The sequence below is a fragment of the Aythya fuligula genome, chromosome 1, assembly GCF_009819795.1.
Source record: "Aythya fuligula isolate bAytFul2 chromosome 1, bAytFul2.pri, whole genome shotgun sequence".
Lineage (NCBI taxonomy): Eukaryota > Metazoa > Chordata > Aves > Anseriformes > Anatidae > Aythya > Aythya fuligula.
The window spans coordinates 67,134,308-67,145,758 of record NC_045559.1 but is presented as its reverse complement, the minus strand read 5'-3'; the positions used below and the strand labels follow the sequence as shown (position 1 = coordinate 67,145,758).

The 11,451-nt window shown below is 37.3% G+C and overlaps 1 protein-coding gene across 3 annotated transcripts in view; it reads left to right on the top strand.

Annotated features, from left to right (window-relative positions):
- The window catches only part of LMO3 (LIM domain only 3), a 59,043-nt gene extending 49,559 nt beyond the window's left edge, over positions 1 to 9,484 (top strand). For 2 of the 3 annotated variants that reach the window (XM_032200313.1, XM_032200321.1), the window contains one exon: positions 9,144 to 9,484. In XM_032200313.1, coding sequence (XP_032056204.1) covers positions 9,144 to 9,249 — 106 coding nt within the window. In that variant the 3' untranslated portion in view covers positions 9,250 to 9,484. Of the gene's footprint in view, positions 1 to 1,236; positions 1,288 to 9,143 lie in introns of those variants that run through there. The other variant, XM_032200328.1, reaches the window with a different exon arrangement.
- Positions 9,485 to 11,451: the final 1,967 nt, after the last annotated feature.

The window sequence follows — 11,451 nt, the reverse complement described above, 5'->3', positions numbered from 1 at the left end:
ACGCTAAGTGTTGATTCAGCTCTGGTGTGGACATACTTTCAAGTGAAGATGAAACATCTACCAGTAGTGGAAGCCCAAGATTAAGACATGGATACTTTTCCTGGGACTGATGCAGAATATATTGTATGACCTTGGCCAGAAAACTTTTTGTGCCTCAAATCCCACACCAATAAACAAGAATATTGTTGCTTCCTCTGCTTTGAAAGGCTGTCTGTCAAGTTTAATTAATTAATATTTATAAAAGACTTTGAGATCCCTTGCTGTAGAATAGAGAGCCTTATTATTTGTCACTTAATTTCATTTGAATTCTTCATTTTTGTCACACATAATTCTTTTAAATTACGTGTTGTTTCTTCCTGTTGCTAGAACTGTAGCCAGTTCAATTTAAAAGACATTGTTCCCACCATTTTCTCTGTAGTGGCACTGGACTTCCTATGCCCTATTTTTATTTCCACCTCCTAACTGTAAATTACAGAAATCTGAGGATCCAAACCCGACACTTTGATCTGAGGAGTCACACATTTGGTACAGTTGTAGACCAAAGTTCAAAAATGGTAAAATTATAAAAACTAAATTTTTCAGAGGCGTATATAGCCCAACTTTTAGTAACTACATTCAGAGTGATGGCAAAATCCTGTTAGAGATTTCACCAGAAGCTCTGTTTCTGACTCCAATTTACAACTCTGTCTTTAGCAGCTTTGCCATTGACTTCTACGAGGTCTAGGAAAAGATAGAACCAATTATGTCCACTCCTTAACGTATCAATTATGTTTTTTCAATTATTACATGATCCTATTCCTATTTAGAGTTTTATAGCCTTTTTTTTTTCTTTTTTTTTTTTTCATTTTCAAGTGGGAAGAAAACTGAGATAGATATTTCTAGAGATGTAACAAAAAATATAGGAAGATAGTAGTCTTAACACGACAAAGTTAGATACAGTTCTAAAATAAGCTTTCCTAATAACTCACCTTGTCCTACAGTGTATTATTTTGTAACACTATAGTCATTTAAAAATCAAACATCCCTAAAGAACCATAAAATGTACAGCTGCTAATAAGTGCAGCACACTACAATTACGCTCTTTAAAAAAAAGCCAAATTGACCTTTTTCATCATGTTGCATGGGAAATTAAAATACCAGGCAAGTAATAACCACTGCTTAAACTATATAATAATGCAAAGTAATTATAGGTTCTAATGCTATTTAAAGTCCTATATCAATTTTGTCTTGCCACAGAACTAAAAGGCTGTATTCCAAGTAAAGCACGCAGAGCCTCCCGGTAGTACCCACTCAAGTAAGACACACACACGCCTAGATTTCGTTTCTTAAACCCTTCACATCCTTGTTTCTGCAAACCACTGTTCTAGTATCATTATTAAAGTGCCTAATATATTTCTGTTGTTCGCTTCATTTATTACATGCCATAATGGGACTGCATATCTTTAGTGTTGGTTATGCACAATTAGCACTTAGTTATTGTCTTGTCACTTCAGCCCATACAAGACAAACTTCTTTAATGTAAGAAGTCAGCTAATCTTCATCAGTCAAGCAAAGCAGACAATGTTTGGTACCCTGAGTACAAAAGATTTTCATCATAGTTAGTACTCTTGGATCTGAGGAAGTGAACTTTGTTTTTCTTTCCCCAAAAAACAAAGCTGTTGTGATTATTTTTAATATTCTTCCTTTACCATAGCAAGTGTGAACTAATGTACAATTTCACTTTGCAGCTAATATGCATCATACTGTGCCCTAAGGCCACTGACTCCCACTGGGGAAGTGCTGTTAGGTGCTTCTGAAGTGGAGCATGCCAGGGACATTTAATAATTCTTAGCCGTGTCATCCCTGAGCCTTCAGTCTAGTCTCTTATTTGATTTTTGTTTTGCATGCAGTTTGGGCAAGTGGTTGCCAAAATAGTCTTATGAGAGCCTTAGGCTTGGATCAAAGTAATTGATTTACCTGAAATACAATCGAGTTCATCTACTCAAAACAGAGAGCAGTTCCAGAAGTTTCAAAGAATTTCAGAAATTCTCAAAAGTGGCCCTAATCCTGATTATACTGCAATAGCTCTCAAGGAGCCTAATAAAACATACTGCCTGTAGGGTACCTTTCTTCCTCACAATTTGAGTCTAGTGGCACACTGAAGAATTAATTTTGTTGTTTTTTTAAAAAAAACTTATTTCATGGATACCCCAACTTAGCTCTTCTGTGTTTCCTATGGCAAAGCATTCCATTGACTACACTCGTTCATAAACGGCTTTAAATCTTTTGTTTTTCATTACTTGTATAACAACAATAAAAGCTACAAATGTTGGACACCTGACCCATTTATACATATATATTTATATATTATTTTATGAAACCTCTTTCTTTTGTTTTAAATTGAATAATTTCAGTCATCATGCCATTAACAACTTCAGTTTCCATTCTCAGCTGCTTTTTTTCTTCCTCTAGTTAAAATAGACCAATGAAAATCAAACAGCAGATTTCAGATGAGGATCAGTTTACAACATAGCAATTTAATGTTATTTCTTAATCCATGCTGCCCCTTGTATGCAAAATAATCTTCTTGAGCTGACTTCTTAGATCTACTCCTCATTTTCACTCCAGCTACTACCCCTAATGTGTTATTTATTGAAGAGGAATATATATATATATTCAATCACATTAGAAATATCCAGAAATCAGCAACAGAACTAGCAAAGATCACCAGCTATTGCCAAATGTACATGTTTATTTTGACCTTATGCCCCACTTTCACATTCTCTTTCCCCATTAAATTTTAAATCCTTTGGGATATTCTTCATATTGACACAAATATACTATATCTGGAGCACTACTGTAAAGCATATAATACTGTCAGTTGAGTTCTACATTTGAGAGTTTTGACATTTTCACTTCTTGTCTACCATTAAGATTTTTTTTTCGTAACAATATATGCGATATTCATAAGCAGACTAAATCATTTCTTCAGTTTGCAGTTTACATTCACTTTGTGTTTGCCCATGGTGAATGTCTTCTGTCATGTTGTGCCTGGTTGTTCCTTCTAATGCTCTCTGCCTTCCAAGCTAACTACTAATTATATTAACTTTCATCACGCTGATCCTTGGGGCAGCCAGCTCTTCAGGCTTGCTATCATATGACCCTTATATTCCTGTCCTTCAAACAGTTGATTGTGGCCTGGCGAGAGAGGGGCCTGCCTATTATCAGTGCTTTTTGAGGAGGATTTGGTGATTTTTCTGCTTTCGTGCACAGCTTCACTGTTTGCTTTATTATTTTTGAGTACCCACAACTCACCATCTAGCTCTAGTCTCAGTGTGGATGGTAATCAGAACTCATTGGTTTCTGGGGATTCTTGTTTGGGCCATAAACGCCCTCTCTGAACTAACTTGTAAGGTGCCTGCCCCATTTTATTGGACTCCCAAAGCTAGATTTTTCAGAGTGAGAGGAAAACCTCGTTGTCTCACATGATACACTCTGAGAACATAGGCTGTAGACAGGACTTCAGACACGGACAGAACTATAAGGGATCTCCTGAGCCACCAAGTCCAGTCCCCTCACATCTTGTAGGCACTGTGTCATGTTTTCCCTTTAATAAAGTTATTCAGCTCTAGCATCTAATTGCTCTGTACACCAGTTTTTGACATCTTCACCATTGTTTTTTCTTTCTACCAATGCTTAAAGTTGTAGGGATTTTATGACTATCAAGCTTTGCTGCTAGCCTAAACATTTTAGCATCCCTTTATCTTTCATGTCTTTGTCTACCTTTTTCCTAATATAAGTTTTTCCATCTCTTAAATACCTGCAGAGCTTAGTGACCATCATCTTAATGGTGTGGATGCTCCCCTTTCTTTTCTGTGACCACATTAAACTTCTCCTCAGAAGTACTTCTGCTCGCTTTGTCCGTAGCCCACATAGTGGATTTCTGAATAAAATTTAAAGGAAAAAAATATGGGAACCACTGGAAAAATAAACTTGTAAACAGACACTGCCTTTCACACTTTGTCAGGTTGCATGTGTGACTAGCAAAATGGAGTGGAAAATCTTGCAAGTGGGCTTAGCTGTGCCTTTGCTTGACACTTCTGACTACAGCGATGATCTCAGCCTGCCTTCGGCTTTCCCACTTTCCAGAGTTTCAGTGTCCTTCCTTTCACTCTTTGCCGGCTGCTTTAGCAGCTTGTTCTGTACTGCTGCCATAATTTCTGTCTGCCTTCTGAAGTCAACTTGGGGTATGGTTTAAAACCCCCATCTGCTATCACTGAGGGGCATTTAAATGAAAAGCTCTACCCTTCTATCTGAAACAGCCTTTATTTTAATGGGCACTGGACTGAAAATAGTTACATACTCATTCGAATCACTGTCCTGATGTAGCTGTAGACACTTACCTCTGGTAGAAAATGTAAAATGCCCACACAATGCTGCCTTTGTTCTCTGTCTATGTGGGGGGGGGGGGAGGGGGCTGTGTAATGCTAGGGCTGTATTTATCTAACCACCAATGTTAGATTTTTGTGTGTGCTCATTTTATAAATTCTGAAAACCTCAATACAGTTTATTTTCATTGACTGCACTCCTCTAAATTTAGGATAAAAATTAATACATTCACCATACTAGCATTTGGAAAAACAATACATGAAAAGCACACCAAGTTTGTCACTGTAAGTTGAACTATTTGGTTCTATGCATTGTACTATATATCTGGTGTATATACAGTATATCTTACTAGTAAAAATGTACAAATCCAGCCATAGCTTACACTTTCCAGCCTTTGATAATAAATGGACTTTTTGACAGAACCCTAAAATTAGTAAACCCTAAGTGTGGACTGATGAATGGTGATATACAAGAGTGGTTTGGTGCTCTTGGTTGGTGCATACAGATTAACATTAATTTGAGTTATACTGGAAACAAATTGGCTTTTAAAAAAACAGGAAAGGAAGAAAAACAGAAGACAAGTTACATCCCCGAGTGCAAAAAGCAGAGTGGAAGGGTGTGGGTGGACTAAGTCTGTGCTTTCTTTATCCTAGAGGAAAACAATTAGATGCTTCCAGATTTTGTTTCTATCTACAATGACAAAGTTGCGACATTACCGGAGGAGGCACTTCACACACAGCCATCTTTGTTCACAGCAATATTTCTCTCACTTTTCTAAGAAGTCTTCAATATCTTGACATGCATCCTGTACATCAGAAAAGATGACAGACAGCAGTGAGATCCCCTTAAATGTCTGTTCTGAACAATGAAGTAGCTATTTCTCAAAATGGAAGTTTTATACTACTTGTGATTAGTCTAGGCACACCTTCCCCTCCAAACAAGGTGATAACAGAGGTCATTTTATAATATAAATGGCCCTCCTTTTGCCATTGTAAAATATGACAGGAGTTGTAGGATGTCGCTTAATTATAATGGTCATTCTACTAATGTCACAGTCATGTCAAAAGTAGTACTATCAATTTATGGTTGTAAGTCCAATCTGGCATGTTAATGCAGCCTATTGTATATTTTCCCCGTTCATCTTGCATGCCTATTAAATAAATTGGGTGAGGGTTTTAGGAAAGGCTGAAGACTACCATCTGCCTGCTAGAAGAGTAATAGTCTTGCCTCATTATATACTCCTGACCCAGTTGCATCTCAATATGCTCCTTGACTCCATTTGATATATGTGCCCAAATTGTGCCCTGATTTACATCCTATGTCAATTCCATGACAAAAAAAGTTTGCTGGAGGTGGAAGGCTAGGCTTGAATTTACCCTTCCATTTTAAACCTGACCAAGGTTTAAATCCTGGTGTGTGCAAAACCAATCTGAAGTAGTTGTAAGATTTAGCTCTTTGACTTCAGAAGAGGCTAAATCTGCTCTTCAGAGTCATGTAAGGTTGAAAGTGTGGAACAGGATGGACAGAATTTGTCACATTTCATTCATTGCCTTGCCTTGTCTTATGGTACTCAGGAGCTTAGATGTTTTTCACCTGGTGCTTACCTCTTTGTCACCTAACGAATGCAGAATTCACACATTTAAAACCTAGGGGCATATGCAAGCCTCAGCGCTGGTCTTTGCCAAAGTGTTTTAGGCACTGAGCTTGCACAGTATGAAAGCGGGTGCAGAATTTGGACCATAAGTATGGCAAGTAACAGGCTGCCCCCAAGGGCACAGAGGATCACCCACAGCATGCAGACCCAGCCCTAGATGAACCCAGAGAGCGTCCTACCATGCAAACAGACCCCCTCCCCACAGGTTATCACACAGCCAAACCTGTCTAGACAGGCCACAGGCAGCCTCTCTGCAAGACAGCTGCACACTTGGAAGGTAAATGATTTGTGGAACTGTGTGTATTTAAAGCCTCTCATGCATATAGCTGTCAAATGGCATGTAGACATAGGTAGAGCATTTCTGGCTCGACATATTAACATAGCAAAAGCAAAATACATTGACACTTTTTATTGGGAAAGGCGTCCTGACTCCCTCATGTAGCTGCTGTAGTTTAATTCAAACTGTGGCACTTCTCTGAGGGCTGAAAAACAAAATCCTTCAGCCAGGATTTTGATTCAAGCAGTATCATAAGAAGCTGTACATGAAAGTACTGCCATGCAAGTGAATTGCACTTCAGCAATGTATTTTTCCATTGGATAAATATTTTAAACCAATTATTCTGATTATGTTGGATCACAAAGGAATATGTAGCTGAATAACATTCCCAGGTCATTCAGTCAGTGGGTTTTGCAGAGCAGGCAGAGGTGGTTGTCTCCCCAGCTGACAGTTGGATGGAAGTCTCAGGTGCAAACCCCATCAGTAATTGTTGGGATCATTGTGACGTAGTCACTGATTTGCCCCAATATCTCATTCCCTCTGCTTCAGTCCATATTAACCAGTACATTCATTTAAAAGAAATTAAGAAAGAAGATTATTATTATTATTATTATTATTATTATTATTATTATTATTATTATTATTATTATTATTATTATTATTATTATTATTATTATTATTATTATTATTTTAATGTGATTTCCTTGGGAAAAAAACTCTTTTAGTTATTAGCACTAGGTTTAAGACTCCTTTACCTAATCTAACAAAATGCACAAAAGAATTCCTGTCCAGAGTGCTGTTGATGGACAACAACGCAGAAGGTGGAAACTAGAGAAACCCCCAAAGAACTTGTTTGCTTCAAGAATTCTTCATTTCAACACATCTACTCAAAACACTTTTCTGTTGTTGGCAGCCTAATATACCAGGATTGGGGTGGGAAGGGCAGAAGGAACCTGTAAATTCTATAAAACTGTCTTGACCATAAATAACTTAAAGATTTCGGGATCATTCCATAATCTCTATTTTCAATCATCATCAGCAGCAGGCAGTAATCCTACAGAAAAAAAGTCCACAAATAAACAAACCAATTTTCCTTTAAGAGCAGAGCTAATTCTTTTCAATCCACTTTTTTATTACACTATTTTCCCTCTATCTATTTAGCTAGCATAAGGATAAATTTCCAAAGCTACCCAGTTGGAAAATAAATGGGTTCACTGTTTGTCTAGCATTCCAATCTTCACAAATGTAAATCAGTCCAACTGCTACTCATTTAAACCTCCAACTTCACAAAACATTAAAGGACTGCTTTCAATACACAATTTAATCTGTGACAATTCACCAAGATTTCTGCTTGAACATCATTAGGAATTGACTATCTGATAAAGAGAGACCACTATCTGAGGTCACACAGGTCAACTTGTGTAATTTACGTAGTTTTACTGGGTCAACTACAGCAGACACCACTATTTGAAGGTTAAATTGTTACAATTAAATACATATACAGCTATTCCCATAGCTACTCTGTTGTTAAATCTACCGTAAACAACACAAGCATTTATATCTGACCCTAATTGTGTCCAAGATGTCACCATTTGAAAATTATACAAAAAAGGACATTATAATCTGTTACACATTAAACAATACTTTATGTAGTGAGATCTGTAATTAGCTGGTAGAAACTGGTTTCATTTATTCACATCGGTGTTAAGGGGTTCATTTAGGTTACTTTCTTTCATTTTAATTGGAATAATGTGAGCAGTGCCTCCCAATATATTTTATAGCTGGAGAGTTCACTATAAACAAAGGAATGTAACCCTGCCAAGGCAGTCACTAGGGAAACTGTTTTTCTATACATTGGCCCTATTCACTTGTTCCTTAAGCATCCTCAAGAACACCGGCTTTGCTGGGGGGAAGGGTTGAGGGGGTGTCTGTGAAGAGCCTCCTTACACTCAAGCATACCGCTTAGCTAGGAAATACTACTTTGCTCGAAGTTTGAAGCCAGACAGCCAGGAGAGCTAATGTTACGTGATTTTCCTACCCATCAGAGAAAATCAAATGAAATAATTCATAGCGTTTTGTAGCGATCGGATCATTTTGATGCACATAATAGTATAAAACTATGTATACTGATACCACAAGAGAGAAAGTAGTTAGCTGAGTGACTAAATTTATAATCAATTCCTACAGGGAAAAAAGAAAAAAAAAAAAGGGAAAAAAAGGTCTCTCTGCATACCTGTGTGTGTCTCTAGTTTGCATTGCAATATATATAAAGCTGTGTTTATACCAGAAAGGATTCTCATAAACACTCGTTTAAATCAATTCTAGTAAAATATTCAACTGAAATATAACAAGAAATTCTTATTGCTATGTCTGTACAATAAAAATATAATGCACGTCAAATGGGCATTCTGCTGTCTATGATCACTTTGTTTTCCTTCTGATTTGTGCGAAAGCAGTACATTTACTTTTCAATCAACTCAGTAGCCTTGGCTATTTATTCTGTTTTATCTGTGTGCTGGTGACCTGATCCAGGACTCCCACATTCTTCAGTGGGCTTTGAATGAAGCCTTTGGCTGAGAAAGCAAAAGCACTTGCATGCACCACGTGTCTTGAAAGCCTAGAATTGATTCTGCTACCAGAGTGATGTCTCTGCTGGGCTTTCGCATACATGTCTATGTCTGTGTGTCTGTCTGTGCCGCAACAGACAGCAGAAGTGTGAGCCCTGTGGTGGGTACAACAAAACTGTGAACACTTGTTGTACATTCCTTACATGTAAGATCACATCGTATCATTCATTTTGAAACTACCTTCTTTTTTTTTTTTCTACATTTGTTGTAATTTCAGATTTTGCGTTGGAGACAAATTTTTCCTGAAGAACAACATGATTCTGTGCCAGACAGACTATGAGGAGGGTTTAATGAAAGAAGGTTATGCACCCCAGGTTCGCTGATCTGATGCCACATCATTAAGAATACAAAGCACTAAGTTCTTTTATCTTTTTTGCTCAACATGTATATAAGAAATGACACAGGAACCTACTGAATAGCGTAGATATAGGGAGACAGAATGGTTGCGTGAAATAAAAGGCGGACTGCATCTGTATGTAGTGAAAATTGCTCCAGTTCAGAGTTGAATGTTAATTAAAAAGGTACTGTACATACAGCTGGATTCTTTTTGCTTGCTATTGGGATTTTTGGTTGTTGTTTTTTTTTTGTTTTGTTGTTGTTGTTATTTGTTTGTTTCTTTTTGTGTCATTTGGCATGAGATGTTTATTTTGGACTATTGTATATAATGTATTGTAATATTTGAAGCACAAATGTAATACAGTTTTATTGTGTTACCATTTGTGTTCCTGTTTGCTTCTTTGTATTGTTGCATTTAGTACAATCAGTGTCTAAACTTACTGTATATTTATGCTTTCTGTATCTACCAGCTATTTTAAATGAGCTGTATCTTTCTAGTAAAAAGAATTAAAGAGCAAATCCCAACCCTTATGCTACACTTAGAGCTTAAGAATAATGTTTACATTAAAACTATTTAGAAAACTAATAACTCTAGCAGCACCTGCTGCTAATGATGCTATGGTTAAGGGTCTATCAGCACTTCTGTTATAAGCCTCTATTTTTCAGGGGTTAAGCATCTGCTGTTTAATTGCATAGATTTTCCTCAAAGAGCACTTTTATTTTACTACAAAATTTTCAAAAACAAATCTGACTGGTTTGGGATATATTATAAAAAGTGCAAAAGTTAATGATTTGGGGTACTGCTTTTGTTCTTCTCAGGCATTCAGAATGCCTGGATTTGATTTTTAATTTAGCTGGAAATTATGTCCTAATGCAAACCAGTGCCTCTGGGTACCTTATTTTATATATATATATATAAATATATATATGTTATTTTTCTGAATGCCTTTAATTAGAGGGTGGGGAAGAAAGAGAGAGGACTTCTGTTTATGTACATTACAAAAATTTCTTAAAATTTGATGGGATTCTGCTTTTTTCTTCTCTCTCTCTCTCTCTTTTTTTTTTTTTTTTTTTTTTTTTCTTTAAAGTCAGGTTTTAACCCTGAAGTTTTCTGAGTTAGTGTCCTCAGAAAACCCTGGAAAAGTGTTCAACTAGAAGGCACTGTAAACAGCTCCCTCCAAGGGTCTGTTTACACTAAGGAAAGGACCCTGTGCTGACACTAGGAGAGTGGCTGGTCACTAGGTACCCACCTCAGTGAATGCTGAAAGTAATTTAAATGCTGGCGTAGATGGGACAAAACTTTGAAGTACCAGTGCAGAAAGCGAGAGCTACCACACTCAACTACACAGGTACTTTGCTGTCTACACCAACTTGCTACAGGTTTGTCCCATCAATACTGGCAATTAAAATCCTTTTGACAGAGAGGGAGTCACTCCTGACAGCTACTGTTGCCAGTCTGCCCATTTTCTAGGAGAGTTGGACCTATGTTTTTAAAGCCATGAAGCTATTGCATCAGCAGGATGTCCGTAAGTGCTCATACCCCTGACAGAGCTTACAGGTGTTTGGCAAGGGAAAGCAAGATGAATGTTTAAAAAGTTGTTAAATGCATATTTAATTCTTTTCTCTTTGCCACTGTAATCTATCTCACCAGGAAAACAGCCTGCATTTGAAAAACAACATTAAAAGCAAAAAAAACACAACACACTACATCCTACTTTGCTATGAAGCTGAGCTCTTGCTTTTATTTAGCCTGAGAACCCTCATCTCTGCTGAAGTTCAGTGCTGTCTTTCCTGGCTCTTCCTGTCCCTTTGTGCAGTTTCAACGTGTTTTTCCTGGGATAGGGAAAGAAATTTGTAATGCAGTGGGGTAATTCCTCTAGCGTGTGGTTTTAAGTACAATGCTCAGTGGATTGATTTAGAAAAGGATATTTAGTTCTAATGACTATTGTTACAGTGTGGTTTTGTTTCTGGCTGTGAACCCTTTAAAAATAAGCATGGCTCACAACACTTGGCTTTACTCATGCAGGACCAGCACGACGTGAATAGACTCGTCCAGGTTGCTAATTAGAAGAAATAGTTCCACATAGCTTTTCAAATTAGATTTAGCCCTGTTTTGAGAGCTACCTTCCTTTCTAACCATGAGTACAAGCCTCTCTTCCACTTCCTTCCACAGCCACTTTATGTCTGAG